The 22225-nt window shown below is 34.3% G+C and overlaps 2 protein-coding genes and 1 pseudogene across 7 annotated transcripts; 1 reads left to right on the plus strand and 2 right to left on the minus strand.

Annotated features, from left to right (window-relative positions):
- Positions 1-4829: 4829 nt before the first annotated feature.
- Positions 4830-20320, minus strand: LOC113228412 (zinc finger and BTB domain-containing protein 14-like). 6 transcript variants are annotated; one of them, XM_026461700.1, is made up of 14 exons: positions 18815-18983; positions 17562-17700; positions 16575-16662; positions 11757-11864; positions 11433-11516; positions 10676-10696; positions 9892-9992; positions 9186-9329; positions 8592-8693; positions 8289-8436; positions 7699-7927; positions 6611-6777; positions 6163-6314; positions 4830-5690 (listed from the first exon to the last, which is right to left on the minus strand). In XM_026461700.1, exons 1-14 carry the CDS (start codon positions 18856-18858, stop codon positions 5556-5558), a joined length of 1662 nt encoding a protein of 553 aa, XP_026317485.1. In that variant the 5' UTR covers positions 18859-18983; the 3' UTR covers positions 4830-5555. The 6 variants fall into 6 exon arrangements, 5 of the variants coding, with proteins under 5 accessions (XP_026317485.1, XP_026317487.1, XP_026317488.1 ...); XM_026461703.1 differs by lacking the exon at positions 18815-18983 and adding an exon at positions 20213-20320 and having other exon boundaries at positions 4838-5690; positions 16575-16677; XM_026461699.1 differs by having other exon boundaries at positions 4840-5690; positions 16575-16677.
- LOC113228622 lies at positions 19087-20138 on the plus strand (annotated as a pseudogene).
- A 257-nt stretch (positions 20321-20577) lies between the features above and the next one.
- LOC113228543 lies at positions 20578-21278 on the minus strand. The gene is made up of 2 exons (XM_026461890.1): positions 21122-21278; positions 20578-21008 (listed from the first exon to the last, which is right to left on the minus strand). The coding sequence occupies exons 1-2, from the start codon at positions 21211-21213 to the stop codon at positions 20705-20707; spliced, it is 396 nt and encodes a 131-aa protein (XP_026317675.1). The 5' UTR covers positions 21214-21278; the 3' UTR covers positions 20578-20704.
- Between the last annotated feature and the right edge of the window lie 947 nt (positions 21279-22225).

The following is a 22225-nucleotide window of genomic DNA, read 5'->3' on the forward strand; positions in this document are numbered from 1 at the left end:
CTTCATAATACTTTTAACTAAATTCGAGCCACGTTGAAAAAATTCAATATGATTACAATAAAGACGTAAAAAGAGAAAATGTTCCTTGTAACCTTAGCATAAGATACAAGAAAACGAAGCGAAATGGTAAATGTAATCGTGAGATATTATTTGCTTTTACACAAAATGTTGAATCTCAAAATATAAACGATGTACAAGCATTTACAGAAGAAATACTTTATCTGTGATTTTTAGTATTTTCGTACGTACGATGTTTTATAAGCAATAACAAAATAATAAGTTAGTTATGTATCGAAATGAAAGTAAAACTGACTTTCACCTCATCGCTTAAAATCTGTCTTTTTTTGGAGACGGAGTAAAATGACAGTTCATTGCGCAAGTGTTGTTCGCTTGAAAGTGGCTAGAGATTGCAGTCGATAAATATTATATTGACTATCGACTGAATGTTGGTTATGTTTATGAAATAAACAGCCGACCTTGTTTCATTTGAATCATCCTCGACATTATTCATTCAATTGCTCAGCACAAATTCAAGTGAATTGTCAATTTTTGTAAGTTCATACATACATACACTGTATTTAGAACTATGTTATGAAAAATACAAAGAGGAGACAAATTAAAAAGTTTTTCATTTTAATTTAATATAGACAATCAATAAAGGTTATTCTTACTAAAATGTATATGAATAAAATTTGATCTCGATACTAGTAAGTAAACTGTCAAAATAAGAATAAAGAAGGCAATAACGCAATAAGAAATCATTAGAACGTCACTCGTAACATTCACAATTCAGTCATTTAAGCAAAATTTTATCTTCTTCCACAATCTATCGATAAAACTATTGACAACAACTACATAACTATTTAAAATTTTATGAAAACTGGCAACCCTACAAATGTCATTTTACTCCGTCTTCAAAAAAGACAGACTGTAGGAATTATTCATGAAACTTAATATTGTTACTAGCTAGAATTTCATCACGTGTATTTTTATTGTATAGAAGCTAAGATTGCTTTTTCATCACATGTAACAATAGTATGAGCACCTAAATAAGCAAAATTAACGCAACTTACATCCCTAACTACAAAAATACATATACAATGTGTTGATTTACATTCTCACCATTTTACAGAGGTTCTATATCCGAAACTGAACCCAAATCACTAAAAAAATAAATTTAAAAAATTTACTAAATTCTTATTTTTATTTAATTGCGGTAACCAAGCTTGATCCAAGGTCATGACTTGCACTGCACGTGCCACAGGTACCGGCAACCATTTGAACAATGACCTATGCACAGTAGGCTTGTATAGTTCATGAACTACGAACTTTAGGAATATATTCCCAACACTGACCGACATGAACTCTTTCGTCTTGCACGGTTTTAATAGTTCATAGTTCTTTTTAGTTCAGTACGAACTAGGACTGTCTGCGTTGATAGTTCACCTGTCTTTTATACAGTAAGAACGGTGCGAGCGGGACAAACAGCGATCTTTCACTACTTTTAGTACAAGTTTGAGTGGGATGCACGATTGAACGTTCCCAGCTCGTTCGAAGTCTCTAATACGTATCTACATTATGTATATATACAAGCTTGCAAAAAAGTAATATTTTTTGGTAGGTATCTGTATGTATAATATCAATCTACGTGTACGAGTATATGAAATAGTTGTACCTAAATATTCATTTTTAAACACACCATTCTAACAAAAAATCTTATTTTGAAAAAAAAAAGGATATTTAGATAGAATGACAGTCTTTAAACCTGTAAAATATGAAGGAAAATCAAATAGTACCGATTCCATACAAATTGTATTTTTAATTATTTAGTACAGTGTAGTTATTGACCTCATAACAGTTGAAGTCCGCAGTAGTTCATGTGAATAAAATTACTAGTTTGGAGCGTTCGTTTAATGTCCGAGTAAGGACAAGACGAACTAACTAAGTAACGAGATGAACTAATTGAACTAGAAGACCGACCTAGTTCAGTTGACTGATTGAACTAACTAGAATCGCTCCCGTTAAGGACCGATCCGGCACGAGTCTAAGCGTAGTATGCGCAGAAAATATGCATTTTAGATCTATATGGAGGCAGAGTACGTGGGGAGTATCGTATCGAGCGCGTGATTGATAGATCAGTCCACCTTCGCGCATACGTTCTAGTTTCTCACGAAATGCAACGTGGTTTGTGTGTGATGTAAACAAAAGTTAGTGCAAAAAAAACCAGTACTTTATGCATTACCATAAAGGGCGTTTTTATGGCATGATGTGAAACGTTTAGTTTACGCAGATTACGAGTGTCGAAGATTTGCGCGTAAAAATCGTCTCTGGTTTCTTTCTGCTTTTTCTGTTGTGGAGAATGTGCTAAGTTGAAACGAAACTCTGCATATCTGTGGCTGGCTCCGGTGCGGAGCCTGCCACCAGCTGTGGAGCTAGATACTTCTAGCACTACTTTCATGTAACCTAAAGTTGGTAAGTAGGTACCAAACCTAAGTTACAAAAATCTTTTTTCAGTCAACTTTTCTAACTCATGTAAATAATTAGTAAATTATAAAAATACTAATACATAAACACGATTTAAAAAATAAGTAAATAAGCGATCGCGACAGATTCCGTATCGCTCGGTGAAGCGAGTGGCACTGTCCTCTGCGGTGAGTACACTTGCGGGACAATTTTACAAAACTTTACTAGATACAAATAGCCAGAATATTGAGTAGAATATTTTTAGATGATTTAGCATTATTTCTATTATTAATTTCTTAAATATAGCGAGAATGCAAATCAGCACCCTGTATAGAAATCAATTTTACACCTACATTAAAGCTGACGATGTCAAAATTGCGCGAATATTCGAGAACATCAAATAACTTTGTTAATATAAATAACGGTTGAATCAGTGCTCTAAGCTTCCTGGATATGTGGATTCGTATATGAGTACATGGTAAAAATGGCATACGTTCTAAAATTCGATATAAATACAATTCCGATTGTTGTTCCCGTTGCTCACAATCAAATAAGTATTGCTGGACACTTTTATGTGAAATGAAATTATCTACCTACATACGATCAGCGGCTGAAAAGTAATCTATTTTGACTATTTCCAAATTAAAAAGAATATTCGCCACTATTGTGACGGATTCGCTGTTAGTTCTTTTCAAAATTAGCGACCTTTGTGTATTACGTTTCGTTTCGTATCGTACATGTTGAAAGAAGAAAAATATTTAAAAATCAGTAACTACTTTTTTAAACAGATACTTCTGCGTTATACGCAACAAGCAAATATACGCGATTTAAATCCGGAAAAATACTTTCATTTCCTATGTGTAACAATCGCGAAAACCTAAGAACTCGACAAATACTTCTCTTTTCCTTTCTAACAAATACAATAAGTGCATTTCACTCACAGGCAACAAGTGTATAACCAGAAATAGAGACGAAATAAGGTCCATATATTCCTGGTAACACATTAGCGATACAGCTCTTATAAATGTCAACTCTCGTTTGCACTGAAACATAGGCCAACTACTGACCTGTGTGTACGTCTCCATATACTCCAAAAAATATTCTGTATTTATTATAAATTTAATATCTCTAACAATGCCGTGCTGTTCTATTTGGTGGTGTGGGAAAAACACAAAACATTTAATTTCAAAACAAACTGAATCACATTTCATCGGTAATTAAATATTAAATATGTAATTTTGCAATTTTCGTCCATTATAGCAAAGCTCAAGTTAACTGGTCGATTTGAAGTGAAACAGTTGACGACACCCGTCAATTGTTTCGAACTCGGGCTAGCCAATCGAAGCGCAGTTGTCACAGTAATGATATGGCCGAATAGTTTTCAAACAAATTAAATGACATTTCGTCTCCATTTCTGGTTATATACTCGATGCTTACAGGGTTATTGAACTGAAGAAAAGTAGCCGTAGATGTCTTTTATTTCATACATAAGTAGATTACTTCTCAGCCACCTCTTGTAGATACTTGCGTAAAACACATAACAAAGACAAGTTCATATGAAATACTAATATAACGTATGTAATTAATTACAAAATCACTTATCACAACTTATCGGAATAAGACATAAAGGCTCATACAATATTCATAGAATAGTTTTGAAATCACAACTCCGTTAATTAGAATGCCCTGGTATTTAGTGTATAATACTTAAGACACAACATCTATGAACAAAAACCAGGTCTAGATTTACCATTGCCATAGTGTGACTAAACCACTTTAACAAACATTTTGTTCATTGCAATTACAAAATGTGTTATGTTTAAGTGATTTTCGTCCACCATTATAAAAAGTGCACCTTAATTTATGTTCACGAGATGAAATGGTATAAATATCACAGTGGAATGATATTTACAATTTCAAAATCATTATGTACACATCCAGTGGTAAATTTTATCCAAATAATCAAAATATCGGCACTATGGACAAAAACCTTATAGTAATTAATTTAGGGTGCACTTAAAATGTATAATTGAAAACAATTGAAAGTCCGTCATTCTGACGTTTGATATTTGATAGCTATACAAAATAAATCAGTTTACTTTTTAATTCTCTGTATCTCGACATAAAATTAATCAAAAATCATGATTGTATGTTTCCCTTCAAATTGTGTACCTAAGTAAATAAGGAAATTTAGTACATTGGCAGTGTTTTCTAGTTCCCGTGAAAAACGATGTTTGGTGCCGATTTAAAATAAAGGCATATAGCTATACAACACGTTACACCCCACGCAACACACGCAAATAAATATCGCATAAATATTTTTTCCGGTATTCGGGAAAAATATATCCCGTATTCCGTATCTTCTCACTTAAAAATCCCATCAATCAGTTAATTTTAAATAGTGTTAGATGAATCAATGTTTTCAAAAATATAGTTAAATAACAAAAATGTACAAACGATGATATGTTCTCATTACTTATCATTATATACTTATGAACAAATTCTCCAGTTGTAGAACCTTAGTTATAATTAAATAGAAATAAACTTTACTGGTTTAGCTTATAATTTCTAACAAGATATTACCAAAAAAACATTGAAAAATTGGGAATGGAACATAAGATATATTTAATAAATATTTACAAACTTATAAAAATTGACATTGGCAAATACTTTTTATACCTGTGTGTGTAAATTTCAAACTCTGTTGGATATAAGAACACCATTGTTTGCTATGCATTCTTCGTTAAACTATATGATGTATAAAATTGTTCGCACGCACTTTTAATGGATAATTGTAAAAAACCTAATCAATATTATATCTACAGAATTTTTACAACAATTTAAATATGTTAGGCAAGTGTGTTCCATCTTTCTTTATATTGTAAATCCATAATCGTCATACCCTGTCGTCCAGATTAAGTAGATAGAGAAGTGTACTGTAACTTCGTTTCAAATTGAACTAAAATACTGAATTATCTTTGTCTAACGTTTGTTGGCCTGTATAACTATGCCAGTGGTTAAAGTACCTGACCAGTATACACCATGCTATCGTTATAGAGAACACACTTGCCCTGGTCGGGCTAACCGTACTGTCACGAATGCTGCGCCAGGAGTGCGTCTAGTTGCGTTTGCGCATCGGAAGAGGCCTGTGCGGCTTGGAGAGACGATACCATATGTTGAGGAATATTTATTTGGACGGGCACTTGCATGTTTGCGCTTGTAGGCATCTGTAACAAAATAAAAAGATACAATTTTAAACGACTTCAAAAAGGGAGGTTGTTCTAATTTTTTTTTTAATTTATGTTTCGGGATTACTCCGGATATATATATGTGAACTGACTTTTCGGTAACTGATTCCAACAAAACTTGGCAAATAGATGTAATTCTACGAACTGTTGAGGTCGGTTTTTTTTTTATATAAAAAAGCAATAATAAAGTGTTTTTAACTGAAGGCAGTCACTGCAAGTTATTACAACATTCAAATATAACAGTTCACTGTTCAGCAGCGGACCGTTAACTATAATGTCGCCAAAAGCACTCGGTGCCGGTGTCCGCAGGAAAGCTACAAAGGGAGGCTTTGTAGCCTCTTTACAGAGTCTATCTATAAGGCACCTACGGAAGTGATGGACTACATTTTCAGAATAAACAGATTAATAAGGGCAAACGATGAAGAGTCGTGATATAGGTAACACTTCTTACATGTATCGTGATTTCTGGCATAATAGTATTATTAGCGCTCATGGCGGGCTTAATGTCGATATCGGTGGCGGTCACGCCCTGTGCCTCGTCTCGAGCACGCTTCGTCTCATGCGACCGCGTGTGCTTGCGCAGATGATCCTTGCGGTAGAATCCTGAGAAACAAAAAACAATAATTACAAAGGTAGTTATAAGACAATGTATGTTGGTATATAATAGCAATAACTTCACTCTTGAGTAGCAGCATAACTCAGAGCAACTTAATTAAGCTAATCTTTTTGGTTCACCGCAATATTTTGTGAGAGCGTTTTAATCCTATCCTATTGATTTTTTTTAAAAAGGCCTGTTCACACCAGCGCTATACTTGGTGGGATATTCAACACGATTAGTATGGAAAAGCCTAAAACCGTTTGTAAAAGCAGTATAGAAACAACTAACACGTAAACGCTACCTTTGCCGCATTCGCCACAGAGCTCGGTTTTAACGCCCGAATGTATGACAGTGTGAAGGGTGAGATGTTCTCTTCGCTTGAAGCCCTTGCGGCACACTCCGCAGACATACGGCCGATCGGGGTTGTGACCCAGCTTATGCCGCTCGAGGTGCTCTTTGCGCTTCAGACTGCAAGAAAAATGCCTTTCACTAACTAATAATATATAATCTGGTATTCGATTATATATTAAAGTAGTAGCAGTAGGTTAAATTATTAACTGCATACATGGTTTTAGTAGCAGTAGTGCACCTTGTGAAAGAGTTCGTCCAGGGAAGTACTGCCACCTTACCTATTTCTGCCGCGAAGCAGTAATGCTAGCATTACTGCGTTCTGATTTTAAAGGGCAAGGGTGCTGGTGAAATTACAGACACATGGGACTTGGCAACTTTCCTGTCAGGGTGACAGACGCGGTGGCAGTGCATTTGAAGCTCTACTAATTACAGTTCAGAGCCAAGGCTGACAGCATTAGAAAACTGAAGGACTTTCCTGGCTCCGACAGTTTTTACCTTCTCTGGTTGTGGCCTGTGCCAGTATGGAACTTCGTACGCCCGAAAAGGGTACTAACTCAGGTCAGGGAAATTCGCAAACGTGTGGCCTGTGCCAAAAAAGAACCTATCGTCAATCGCTTCCATACTCTGAAGATTATGAAACTTTTACTTTACTTCCGTCTCATGGCGTATCTTGAAGACAACGACCTCCTCAGTGATCGCCAGTATGGATTCCGACGAAGGCGATCCACGGTAGATTTTTTTGTGTATGCTTCCCATTTGTTGAGCGACTCTATGCATAGAAGGAAAGCGAAGGCCTTGCAGTGAATGTCTTTGGACATTTGTAAAGCCTTTGACAGGGTCTGGCACGCAAGCCTTTTAACAAGCTTCCCTCATACGGATATTCTTCCGATCAATGGGCGATAGATACGTGTTAGCTTAAATCGAGAAAGGAGACCGCGATCTGATCACAAAAATGTATGCTGGTGTCTGTTAGACATGACAAAACATGTTAAACAATTACAAAAGCGATAAAATAAGACATCAGTGACCAACACTTACCCAGCCCCACAAATGCCACAAATAAACCTCCGTTCAATTTTATGTACAATCAGATGCATCTCTAGCTGTTCCTTCTCAGGGTATGCCATTTGACATTCAGGGCAACAGAAGATTGGTGTTCCATCGGAAGCCTGTGCTATGACAACTTGTCCTGGCTTCGGTCGCGCCGGCTTTGGTGGCTTTTTCTTATATTTTTTCTTCTTTTTGCTCTGAATTTTAACAGAGCCGTCTAAAAATTAAGAACATAATATTAAGTTTATGAAATATCACGATGTTTCACTACTACGATATTAAATTATTTATTGTGAAATTACTCAAATAGTTTGTTGTAATTACTCATACAAAGTTCTAACATTAAGAAAAATTCCTTTGCTTCTGCTGGATTCGAACCAGCTCCTTCAGGTATGGTATGCTGAAGGGTTCGAATGCAGCCGGATCGAAGTAATTTTCTTAGCATTCGATCTATGTATTAATAATTAAAAAAACATTTCGATTGTAACGTTTATTTACACTATGAGGGTACACAATAGAGTTACTCTTTACGTGTTGGTCTGAGTGGACCCATTTCTCACATAATTTTTCATAGTTACCTTCTTCTATGACAGCTTCTGCTATGGGTTCCTTCCTGTCATCATCCATGTCAATAGAGGCGACCTCGATCTCGATCTGATCCACCTTCTTGCCTTCAGGGTTGAGCCGCAAGAACTGCTGCAACGACGCTGGTAATGCTTGCGCTTGCTGGAATAAAATATACATTTACTTAAGTATCATCTTGATATAGTTAATAACTTCAAACCCTGTCCAGTCAGGGATCAAACTCGCAACCATGAACTTGCTAGTAGCACAAGTCGCCTCTGAATAAATAATAAATTGCAGATCAAGACAAGTCATACTTGCGGTGGTAACGTGTTGAGGTACTTGACGAGATCAGCATGGCTGCTGCTCGTGGTTTGCCATGACATGCTGTCGCTTGTCTCCGTGCCTTGAGAGCTTTCCTGCAACAAACCGTCATAGTATTATTAACCATTTTGATCGACATATAGAATTGCAAATTATGTAGGTTTATTTGTAATTGTAAAAATGAAGGATAACGACGACGATAAGAAAGCCTGTCTTAGGCTTGACTTACTAATAATTATTAACAAGTTAAACAGTTAAAATTGTCACTTAATATACACACCGGCGCACTTAGTGGAACACTATTTAAATCTCCAAAACAACGCAGTGTTTTTTCAATAGCCAGGTCGGTTGTTTATTTTTCATTTTAGGTGTCGTAATTTGAAAATAAAAAAATAATGGAGTGTGTGTAGTTAGTTGTCCTTCTTATTACAACCTGTATGAGTTATAACAATAATAATATAACAAATTTATTTATAGGTTATAATATAACCTGTACAAATATAACAAAAATCCCTTAAATTTTATTTTACCGTTTTGAAACATTTTGCTGTTTGATTTTCAAATATTATGCAAAGCTCGGTACTTACGTCATCGTTCAGATTGTCGTCACACTCTTCTTTAATGACAATGTTAGCGACGCCTACATTGTTGTTGTTGCTGGACGTATTGTTGTTCAGTTTGTTATCGTCCAAACTGTTGATCACGATTTGCTGGTTAGGCGTTATGAAGACCTGAATAATAAACAAAAAAAAGTGTAAGTAAGTATTTCTTTATTCAAAATAGGGATGTACTGTACTTGCTTTGGAATTGTCATTGTTTCTCAAACAAATGATTAGAAAATTTTCATCTATAATACAATGAAACTCAGTAAAAAAACTGCAAGCATTAAAATATAAGCTACATAGACAAAATGAATGAATGTTTGTCCCATATACGTCCCATTATTTTTCATCTGTCTGAGATAAAATATTCGTGAGATGTGTCCAAGCCTGCAAAAAATGTTATTGCCGCTTAAAACTGGAATATTAGATGCCACTACTAGGAGCACGAGTCCCTTCTAAGCACAAATTTAATATAACGGTGAAAAAACTATGGACACATGAGACTTAACAACTTTATGCCTCATCACGCTAGGTCAATGCAGTTTGGGGAATTTACACGTTTTCAATAGCATTGCAACACATTCCAGGTACATCCAATTTATTATAAATAAATTATTAATCATTGTTGTAAATTAACCTGGCAGTGTCTAAACACATAATAAATCTAAAATAAAAACAATCCAATACTAACTTGATGTTGTATTTGCTGGGGCTGATCCTTGTCTTGCGTTTGTGCCTGCGATGGCTGCAACAGCTGCATCTCTTGAGGCATCGCAGCCAGCACTTGAAGACCTGTTGAAAACCACTTTACAGTCTTGTTGTGCACTCACTATTAAGAGTTGTGTTGATTGTATAATTGGTAATCGTTTTTACTACACTACCTCATAGATTTTTTTTGTATCGCAATTCTTACTTGAAATCATTTACTTCTTAGCAATAAACAATGTGTTAATGCTATTACCCGCTTACTGCGTTGGTAACGACACTGAGGTATCTCTGTATCGTTACTGGGATACTGAGGTAATGAGCCAGGTTTTCTTTTCAAAGGGATGGTCGCTTTTGACATGCTATATAACTAATTATTAATATTTGATATATTCGAAAGGGTTGATAATGAATATTAAATGATTTTACTAGAGTAGCATATCTATCACTATCCACTATATTATTAGTTACCTTGGAACACGCAATGACTTGTTTATGTCGAAAGAAAAGCTTGCGTAATAGACTTAGTAGATGCCATTAAAGTAAATGCTTTATTACATAATATAAGTACTGAAAACAGACACTGTAGTAAATACAATATATGTGCAACATAAAGCAGTAAACACTAAGGTACCCAAATAATTGACTAAAAACACGAAACAAAGAGCAAGTGAAAAAAATTAAGTACAATGACGATGACAATGAACAAAGGACAGTGTAACAACATAAAATATTAGTGAACACTTAAAAGTAAAAATGTGAAAAATCACCTGTTCGCATCCTGAAAGTACCTGAACATGTAAAAAATAATGTTTCAGTATTGCTTGAAGTGTACACGGCGAATTGTTAACACTAAATATTTTTTCCGATTTCTACTATGCGAATCTCATCATCATCAATCGACATGTTGTACTTCCCAGTTATCACTCTTTTTTTTTAAGATAAATGCCGACAAACTAGATTTGAAGGGTTTGCCAAGTTACGGAATTATGAAGAACTAACTTCTACTCACAACAGGTACAGTCGATGCTCAAAGATACCTGACCCCTAACCGATCATTTGGTTCTGAGTAGGTAAATATGAAGAAAAATGTTAAACAAAGTAACATTTTTTTTTTTTATAATATCAAGTGACGGGACGAACGAGTCGTGCGCCTGACGGTAAGCAACGCGCCTGTCCATAACAGTTGCAGTGCCACTCAGAACTTTAAATCGCAAAGATTTGAAGAGCACTGCCATTGCGCCCGTCACCCTAAGACATAAGTCGACAAGTCCCATGTGCCTGTAATTTCACCAGCACCTTTACCCTTCAAAACCGGAACACAGTAATGCGGACATTGGCGGCAGAAATAGGTAAGGTGGCAGTACTACCCTGGATGAACTCTTTCACAAGGAGCTCTACTGCTACTATAAAAAGTCTACCCGCCTGTGTGATATTGAATCATGCAAATTGTTCTTTAAGTGGTGTTTGCTGTCCCGTTCGTCCCGTCACTTGGTATTATAAAAAAAAGATAAATTATATACTAACCTTCGGGTAACGTATTTCCTAACAACTGAATACCGCTGCCATCATTTGCTTCTGGAGAGTAAGCTACTGTGAGCACAGCCCCACCTGTTAAAAATATTAATGAATTAAGTTTTTAAATCAACGTAAAAAAGATTGTTTTAGGTTAGAAAGGATATTTTTTAGTTGAAAGCTGTTTGGCGAGAAGAATGGTAAGATATCGACATGTTACAGGATTTTAGTAAGTTTAAATTGTTGGAATGTTTTTTGTCCAGTAAATTTTATATGGTAAATAGTGCAAGTACACATAGACACAACATAACAAGTGAGTCTATAGGAGGTAAGTACCTTGCTGGAAACCTTGGATGGGTATCTGCATCTGATATTTGGGCTGCTGTTGCTGCTGCAGAAGGTTTGGGTTGAGCACCTGGATCTGCACCGTTGGTTGCGGGTCACCTAAACAATTTTAAATTTTCTTAAAATTCCAATATCAATATTTGTCCTGTTTACATTGATAAGTTGTGTACAACACAAGAATTTTGTTACCATTCTTGAAAACTAGCACCGCATTTTTACGGTGATAATTTTCTCGCCGTTATACATAATGTCACGACTTCGCGACATTTTAATTGATGTATTTTGTTAGCCGGCACAGCTACAATATAACAAACGTAGCGTCTGTGTCTTACGTCCTTAGTTATAATAATTTTGTTTTTGTGCTGGCAACCCAGCGGTTAAGTTTTAAACTTAAGTGTTCCTATAATTTTATTTCTTAATTTAATTGTTTTTATCGTGTTATTCTAGTAAAACCCCATTTCATTGCTGAATAATATCATTACAAAATATACTTATACAGTTTTTAAGTGCATGCATATGATTTGATCAGGTTTAATAAGTGAACAAAGTGACGTTGAAAACCGTCAGGTTAACCGGCCTAATACTTTTCAAAAAGTGTCTTATGTGAAATAATATCCGTGGTTGCAAAGCACATTTAGCAATTAAATTCATTGTTACACAACTGCAACAGTAATTATCGAGGTTAAAGGTAGTTTGTGCATTTTTCAAGTCACTTTGGAAAGATATACGTTACGAATTTGTTTTTAAAATTGTATGCTATTTCGTAAGTACTTCCATAATTATTAAGATAAACAGGTAGTTAAACTTATAATTATCTAATATTTAGTCTTTGTACGGATAAATTGTAAGTAACATAACCTCACTTAGTAATCACTTAGTAAAATAATTACTTTAGTAATCGCTCGATCAGCTGTCTTTCTTGCTAACGTTCTTTTCAAATTGTTTTCATATTCTTTTTCAAAAGCATAAACAATGTTTACTCGCAAAGCTGCTGCGGAACGTCAATTGGAGGATAAACTCCAACACGCTTTATTAGAACTCAAAACAGCAAGGGCACTGAATGAGCAATTGCTAACAGAAAGAAATAATAGTGAAAAAGAAATATTGGACATTTTAGATAGGAATAGGCAATTAAAAAGTGATATGGCTGAATTGCTTATACAAATTACGGAGGTACAACACCAAAGAGACTGACTAGCTACAGATAGTGGTAGATGGATTCAACCAAAGCAGCAGCGCATTCAGAGAAGCCCTTGCGCGCATTTCTTCAATAGAATGTGACCAACGAGACACATACAATCAAATAACTATAATGGAACAAGCAAGGGACAAACAACAGTCAACACAGTCGCAGTCCCTATTTGATGAGCTGGTCAGCAGTGCTCCCTCAATGGTATGTGCTGTACCACCCTCCTATTCAGAATCAATCAACATTGATCTGACTTGTGAAAGTCACTCATTTAATTCAACAGCTTTAACTTTAAATTGTAACAAAAAAAAAATTTAAAAGATATGTTAAAATTAATAAATACATATCCAGCACAAACAAATTAATAAAGAAAAATGTAGCATTTTGTAAAAATATATCATTAAGAAAAGAACATCAGAGTTTGTTGAATGAATTGATTGTACTCAAAATCTTGAAAAAAAAATAGGCTTAGCTATGAATGTGACACACAGCGCCTCCAGGCAGAATTACATAGTGTAACAAATTCATTAAAATTTATAACACAGAAATATGAAACCGCTCAATAGGAGATTAAGGAGCACACACAGCCTATGGATAATTTATTAAATTAATGTAAATATAATAATGACAGATTTGAGTCTTTAATGAATAATCAAGTTTGCAATAGCAAAGAATAAAACCACAATCCTCCCTGTCTGTGTGTGTCACTGATCCCTCCTTATTGTTGTTGCAGGAATCTTGTTTAGAATAAAAAAATACCTCTTTGTCAATAACTAGATCAAATGAAATTCAAAAAAATATTGTTATTTATAGTGATAAAATGGGTAAAAATATAGGTTTGCAACTTAATCACCTAGGAATAAAATTAACAAATATTTGCATGCCAGGTGCAACATACTGTAAAATATTAGATAGCATTTTGTAAACTAAATTTGGCCAAGACACTTCATTAATAATTTTAATTGGCAGAAAAGGCAAATGTAACAAAAAAGATTTAATTCTATATTTTTAACAATTAAATAATTTCATAAATATAAACGATATTACTTTGTAAGCTTTTCCCTTCAGCAATAGCCTCACAACAAGTGAAAATAATTTGAGTCATAACTTAAATAGAACATTACACAGCTTGACATTTCATTATAGTAAATTTCATTTTATGGATACTAATAATTTTATTAGTAAATATTTTTATTTGACTAAAGATAGGTGTTATCTTACTAGTTATTTTACGAGACAGAGAGTTGCTATCATATTATATTAATAATTCAGCCAAATCGTTGGCTACCAAACCGGCTGCTTCTATTTAGCAGTCCATTGACATAGGTCAGTTTACTGACAATAATCAACCTGTTGAAAATAACTCAATTTCTAATTATTTAAATTAATTAATAAGACAACGGAGAGATACTCTTAACAACACAATGACAGTAAAAAACCAACCTAAAACACACAGAAATAAAATAAATTGTATATTAAACCTGGCGCACCAAAATATTCAAGGCATGAAAGGCAAAGAGTTAGAAATAGAATTATTTATTAACTGTAATAATATTGACATTCTTTGTATTACTGACATTACACACCACTTTCTATCAAAACATCAGTTCATTTTTAGCTTCAACAATCACCAGATGGCTTGTTCGTTCAGCAGAGAAAAAGCTATTCATGGTGGCTCTTTAATTTTTATTAAAAAGAATTAAAAATTTAAAGAACATACAGATATTGTGAGCCTATGTATTGAGCGGACTATAGAGATATCCTGCATAGAGCTTGAACGGCTTGTTGAGCATGTACAGCGCGAATGTAGTAAAACTGACTTGGAATATTATAAACAGCGAAACTGGAAGGGTCAAACCTCGTAACTAAGATGTTCAACTAAGATTTAATGACAAAAATGTAAACACAGACGCAGAAGTTGCTAAAATGTTTGAAATTTTTTTTTTTGACATTCCACTTTTGACTACTAAGTCGTAAATTCATCTCCCACTGTCGCTAAATCCTTACTAAAAGAAAATAATGCAGTTAGTATGCCTAATTTAAGGTTCCGTCATGTATTTCCAAACGACATTGTTAAAGCCTTTAAATCTATAAACATAAAAAATACTGCTGATCTTCATGGTCTTTCAGTCAGAGTAATTAGTTCTATAGTTGATTGTATTGCGCCTTACTTAGCCTGTGTCTTTAATAAATGTTTTGAAGATGGTCTCTTTCCTGACGGGATGGATGGGAAGTCTCACATGATGCTATTGGTGTATTCTGTGACCTTTCCAAGGCTTTTGATTGTGTGCACCATGATACACTGGTCAGGAAACTTCGCCATTATGGTGTGGCGGGACGTGATCTCGACCTTCTTAAATCGTATTTACGTGGTAGGGTACAGAGGGTCGATGTTAACGGTACGAGATCATCAGGGTCTGCAATTAGCATGGGTGTCCCTCAAGGTTCAATTCTAGGCCCATTTTTGTTTTTAGTTTATATTAATGACTTACCTAGCCTCATGGAGGGTATAAAACGGAGAAAGTATTGTTTGCTGATGATACTTCCTTATTAATTAAAGTTAAAAGGCACCGATGTTCCTACGACGATGTGAACAATGCTATATCTAAAAAGTAGTTGATTGGTTTGCTGTTAATAACCTATTCCTTAATGAGAAAAAAACAAATTGTGTGAAATTTACCCAAAGTTAGAGAGACGGTTACAAACATTGTAGTTAGAAACGAAAAATTGAATCTTGTGGATACAGTTGTATTTCTAGGTATAACGTTAGATCTAAATTGCAATGGGGTCCCATATAAGTAAGTTATCAAAACGACTCGGCTCTGAAGTGTACGTGATTAAAAAATAAGAAAACTTTCAGACGTCGAAACCGCTAGATTGGTTTACTTCAGCTACTTTCACAGTCTAATGACGGTACGGTTTTTTGCTTTGGGGTAATGCCGCCGATATCAATAGAATCTTTGTCCTGCAGAAACGTGCAGTTAGGGCAATTTACAATCTGGGCCCCAAAGTATCTTTGAGAGATAAGTTTAAGGAAATTAACATTCTTACACTAGCCTCACAGTACATTTATAAAAATGTAATTTATGTTAAAAGGAATAGTAATTTCTTTATGAAAAATAGTGACAGACATAACAATAATATGAGGAATAAAAATAAACTAGCTTTTCTTGATAGTCGTCTTCACAAAGTCAAAAGATCATTTAAGGAGCAACATATACGCTTCTATAAGAAGATTCCGGGTGATATACAAAATTTGCCTTTCACGAGGTTTAAAACGATAGTGAAACAAAAACTTTATACTAAAGGTTATTATGCAACTTCTGCGTAATTGGATGACAAAAATCCGTGGTAGTAACCCGTTTAGCTCATGGAGGTAGTCTCGATCTCTGATGTTTCAAATAAAAAAAAATATTGTAAATGTTGAATGTGTACAAATGTTATTTACAAAGAGCAACCCCTAGTTCCTTGCTCATTCTTCTCAGGGGAATCTGCTTTACGAATGAGCGGTAGAGTTTAACCATTGTGAAGATTTCAAGTGTAATAATGCTTACCTATGAAATAAAGATTATTTTGAATTTGAATATATTAAGCTTAACTATAGTATAATGGTATCATACCAGGTTTAGCACCAGGCAGGGCAATGGGCACGGAGATGACTTGCGGTTGTTGCATGTACTGCATACCTTCGCCCACCATACCCACCACCTGAAACATCTCGTGCTGTCAACACAAACAAAAGCTGTATCAGATTTTATTATAGTATGTATAAGTCTTATTATATATCAATTAAAGCAATTACAATTTTATACAGAAGTAGTGAAATAAGTAGATTATACTTTATTTATTTAGTGAAATAAATACCTGTCACAATGAAAAAAAAAGATATATTTATAGTATAATTGTAGATGTTAATTTACAAGAGGGTCCACACGTAACCAGGTTTTAGATGTGGAATACTAAAATTTTATTATTGTACCTATTCTCATTTACAGCATTTTGTTTGCCGACATGAATTGGTTGCACAAAACCGTGCAAATAAGGTAATTTACGAGCTGGGCTAAGTACAAACAAATTATTCTTACTGTGTCATCACTGTGTAATTATGAAAAAGTAATTTATGTTAATAACAGAATATTTCTATGAATAACAGATTAATTTAATACGAACGTACAAAAAGAATTGACTTGAATATTGTCTTCAAACGGTCACAACATGAAGAAACAAAGATATGCCTATAAAATGAGATCCCAGTGGATATACAAAATGTCATGCCAATTATGAAGTTAAAAAGAAAAGAACCATGAAATAATAATAATTAATGTTGATATTAAATGTAAGATTTAAATTGATGTTAAATGTTATGTAGATCCTTTCAGCAACCTTAGTTATTTTTTTACTGGTTATCCGAAGGGCGTTAATGTTATTTTAGTGTGAAATGTAAATTTGAATGTGTAACATTTACACTCTTTTTTGCAATGAAAGAATAAAAAATACATAAAAATATTTCACCATAAAATTGTTAGTATTTTTTTTAATTGTGAAAATTTTGATAAAAATGTAACTTCAAATTATAAAATTTTTGCATTAATGTACTTATGTCTAACCTGTTGAATAGTAGCACCATTGGCGGCTACATTTTGCTGGATCTTTGCCACCGGCACCTGACCAGTGGTCGTCACGAAGTGGGTTCCAGTTGCCCCAACAGCTTGAAAAGCGGTAAAATTCATGTCGGAGTCTTCGTCACTGTAATCAGATAATATTTTATTAATAATCTTTATAAACCTGATATATTTGTTGTAGCAAAAATATATAACCGAATACCGCCTTTTTCAAAAACATTATTCTGTAATTAATTAATTCCTGGTATCTTTGTATTTAAACACTGTTGCAAAAGGAGATAAATACTTTTGATAAGCCAGTATGTGTAAAAATTAAAATTAATCTAATTTTAAACAAGTTGTGTGATTCTATGGAAACGCAAATACTTTTTAAAAAAACTCCTTAATCGTTGTTGCACGAATCATCAATCAGATTTGGTTGGTTGAAAAAGAAATCATTAAGACATAAATGAAATGCCTTGTAAAGTTTTTCATAATTGATAGGTAACATTCAACACTTCATGCCATTTGTATTTCTTCGTCAAAAATGGGGCAAAACAGAATATGAAATTTACACTCCAAGATAGTTCACTCCAAAATAGTTCAAAGTTCACATCACTACTTTCTCTATCGCGTTTGAGCTGAAGGGATTTTCTAGAAAATTCCTATTCTTACTTTTACTTATTTATGTCTTTCTAGTGTTAATGTTGTAATTTATAGGCAATGGCAAGTGAACTTATAGTCAACTTGCAAAAATTATGAAAAAGAAAAGAACACTATTAAATGCTTCAATTAAGAATAATTAACAAAGTAGCATTAAGTAGCATTACCTAAGAGCCTGCCTTGTGTTAAATGAAAGTGTTTGTTCACATTTAGAACTTAGTTGGTACGAAAAACTGTTTAACCGAAATAATTGACTTAGAAATTGTGAATAATATGGTAAACATGATTGTTTCTTAAACTAGCGAGGAAGGAAATAGAAAGTGGTTCAACTCCATATTTGCAAAATTATTGCACAATAAGTAGAGAAAGCTGGAACTGAAATCCATTTGACAAATTATTTATAATTATGTTATTTTTATCAAGTAATATAATTACTTAGATTTAGTATAACTCAGTAGACTTGGCACAGTTATAACTATTTTATTTCTGATTCTTAAAGGCACCAATATTTAACAACAATCAAAACTTTTCTTTTTTTGTTAACAGCAACATTTCTTCTTTTTTTTTCTAATAAAAAATATTCTTTGTCCCCATACCAAGAGGCATCTTCTCTTGTGGGCATTTTCTGCATGTCGCACATCGCGACAGGGGCTGCGGCGCCGCGTCGGGGAGTCCGCGCTCCAAAACACCACCAGTCCCACCACCACACCACCGCGCCCGCCACGGGATCACAATGGGACCATGGTAGGGCACATACCACTACCAAACACCACGCGCGATACACGACTAAAATTAATTCAACCGAGTGAGAGGCGAAAGATGGTCGTGACTACAAGAAAGTAGGTTAAAGAAAGTTTTTCATACTGGCTCGGCACTCTCAAACGAGTCTACAGGCAAGACGGCTATAAACTGCATATATGTATGGCTCTGCTCTACGTGATGCTCACTTTCTCTTTGAATACTTTCACAAGACACGTGGTGATGTGTGGTTGTGGTTCACTAGACTCTGTATTCTTTTATTTTTGACTTAGTTTATTCATCTTTAAAACAGTTCATTAAAAAAAACTATTGTAATTAAGTATATTATTATTTCATTATTTTCTGTTGAATTACACCTCAATAAAAGTCTAAATTAAAAACAATATAAGACAAACTATATTCACTATTATATCTATACTATATGTATACTATATTATATTCACTAATAAGACAATTTTGTTATCAAATTTTGTTTTTTCAAAAATGGTCCATAATAAATGGATGATTATGATAAAACAATAACACTCCATTTATTTTATCTGCATTCTGATTATTCTAAACTAGATAAAAATCACCCTACAATGTTTTTTAGAAAGTTGTCTGCTTGAGGTTAAACTATGTCATTGACCTCAATAACTTTCCAGATGTTTTAAAGAGACTAATACTAATGAAGGAATTTGTGCAATTTGATGGGTTAAGGATTTTAAAGTAATTTTTGTAACATTGCACAAAATTAGGAGTAAATGAAATAAAAATTAAGATTTATCTTGTATTATAGTTCAGATTTGTCATGCAATGTTGAGACAAAGGATTAGCAAATAAAATGGCGTTTAGGTTTTAGTTACGCAATAACAAAGAAGTTTGAGAGATGGGAATTTAATATAAAAAGTTTTCAAAAGCTCATCTGGTGGTGGGCGGAACCAGAAAGATATCGAAGGTTGTTCACCCCTACCAGTTCCTTAATGCGTCCACCGCGCGGACGCCACGCATCCCCACCAAGTGAGAGCTCCCCTCCATGCACTGCCGTTACCAAATCACTCCCGCTCCCGGCTTCCTCCACCAGGGACCCGCGAGAGGAGGGGTGGCACTCTGCTTCGAGACACGCGATGCGACTACTTCTCGCCACTCAGCGCGCCACGCGCCCCGGATAACGGTACATGAAAGTACCGCTCCAGTAATAGGGTCACGGATACAATCGAAACATAAACACTGTACTATTTACAAATTAGACTTACCAATTAAATTAATATATCCACAAGGTGAAGATTTCTATATGTACTGGTCATTAGGCTCAATTCAATGTTCTAAATTATAAAAATAACAAGTAAACAGCAAGCAGCTAGCTTTATCTTGACAACAAATGATATCCGCCATTATTGTCTTGCCTATTTCCAAAAATCGACACCAGACAGCGCGCGAGTCCGTAATCATGATTGGTTGATATCTGACATAAGCAACTTTTGAATGTTGCCATTAAAAAAAGAAAACGCTAAACATGGTAGGTAAGTTAAAAAAAAAACAAAAAATTTGGTTCTTTTTTATACATATTATTAATTAAGATTTGGCATGAAATCTAACATTATTACCAAACACTTATCTCGTAAGTTTAAAAATACAAACTTTAATGCTAGAGATTATGACATAATCAGTATACAATAAGCATAACAATAATAATAATGAATTGACACACACAACAAACCGAAACTCGCATTTCACAAAGATTAGATTTAAAATGGAAACTGTTGTCCTGTTCTTTGAACTCTTTCCAAATGTAATTCGAACAATAACTTATTATCATAATAATAACTGCTTTGTGAGGAATTTATTCCTGGATCATAGGAGGGTCTTCTTTCGGAGTCTGAAGACGAACTTGGAGAAGAGATTCCATTGTCTGTATTAATACCATTGACATGACTAGATTCTGGCATATGCGCGCTGCTTCTGTTTCCCAAATTATTGTTTATGTGCAAGTTGTTGATCCGCTTAGATAGCGGCATGAACTCGCAAGTGTCATCTTCTCTGGATCTTTTTCTGTAACAGATAAGTACAAATTTTGTTACTAAGTACAATGTGAATAACATGTGTAATTTACAAGGAATGAAAAACAGTGTGATAGAAAGTTTGCAAGAAAATAGTACCAGTACCTATTATTTTCTGTCATAGTACTGAAAGCATAACTTCCATTGTTGCTTACGCTAGTGTTCCAGTTCCCTGTTAGACCTTCCACAAAAGTCATCTGCTCAAAAAGCTCCGGCCACGAAAAGAAATTAATAGCAGGATGAAATCATATGTAACAAGACAAAATTTAGTCACTTCGCAGTAGATGTAAACGTCTATTAATTTAGCTGGTAGTAATGAATGAGTGACAATTCTGACAATGTGTCAATGACAGTAGATGACTCAGTGTTGCCAGGATCAAATCTCGCATTATCTCGTTGGTATGCAAAATCAGCTGATATTCTCATTTTTAAAGAGATTAAATATCATCGTTCTTTAAATCTTGTAGATACATCAGCGCTTAATATTTTCAAGGAAAAAGCGCGGGAAACTTCTAAGAAGGCGGACGTACATTTGTAACAAAAAATTTAAACTTGATTTTTATTGATTAATTCGATAATTTGAGTTGCGTAGTGTGAATATTTTAGAAGTTAGTATTCATCAATTGTATTTGTGTATAAATTGCTGTAAATCTGGTAAATTTTGTAAATATTTTCTCTATGTGAGTTGCACGACCGAACCTCCTGATATTGCTTTGGGTGACTTAGGCCCTAATCTATGTCCCCCTGTGTTGGTCACAATGTAACTATACCTGCTAACGGTAGCGAAATGGACACTTAAGTGGTCTGTACAGCGAAAAAAAAAAACATTGCAAAAGAATGAGGAGATGATCTCTGTAACACTAATGATGCAAATGAATTAGATTCTTACTATGGCAGTATGGAGAAAATATCAAAAATAGATACCGCCAATACTTTTAAACAACCATTCAACCGAAAAAGCTCTGGAAAAAACTTTACATACTCATTATGACAAAATACTGAACAAAGACTACCTCGATTCCACAGAACACACAAATTGGTCGGAAAGAATAAATTCTATCAGATGTAGCTCTATATGTTGTATATGTGCAAAGAATTGAGGTTTCCCCTAATGACGGATCCTACCTTCATCCCATCTTCATCCCATTACCTTTGGCAATTTCTTGAAAAAAATACAACTTTCAAAATATTTTCACTGGTAGTGTCAAA

The sequence above is a fragment of the Hyposmocoma kahamanoa genome, unplaced genomic scaffold, assembly GCF_003589595.1.
Source record: "Hyposmocoma kahamanoa isolate Upper Pololo Valley unplaced genomic scaffold, ASM358959v1 232, whole genome shotgun sequence".
NCBI lineage: Eukaryota > Metazoa > Arthropoda > Insecta > Lepidoptera > Cosmopterigidae > Hyposmocoma > Hyposmocoma kahamanoa.

What these genes read in the sequence shown, in the direction of transcription:
- LOC113228412 (XM_026461699.1), bottom strand. Translation starts at nt 18,858, where the DNA reads ATGTGCGACATGCAGAAAATGCCCACAAGAGAAGATGCCTCTTG. An exon ending in CCCAGCAAATACAACATCAA is followed by an intron (nt 9,330 to 9,891) that starts GTTAGTATTGGA and finishes TTTATTATTCAG; the next exon opens with GTCTTCATAACGCCTAACCA. An exon ending in TGCCAGAAATCACGATACAT is followed by an intron (nt 5,691 to 6,162) that starts GTAAGAAGTGTT and finishes ATTTTGTTACAG; the next exon opens with ATGCCTACAAGCGCAAACAT.
- LOC113228543 (XM_026461890.1), bottom strand. Translation starts at nt 21,213, where the DNA reads ATGACTTTTGTGGAAGGTCTAACAGGGAACTGGAACACTAGCGTAAGC. An exon ending in ACTATGACAGAAAATAATAG is followed by an intron (nt 21,009 to 21,121) that starts GTACTGGTACTA and finishes TATCTGTTACAG; the next exon opens with AAAAAGATCCAGAGAAGATG.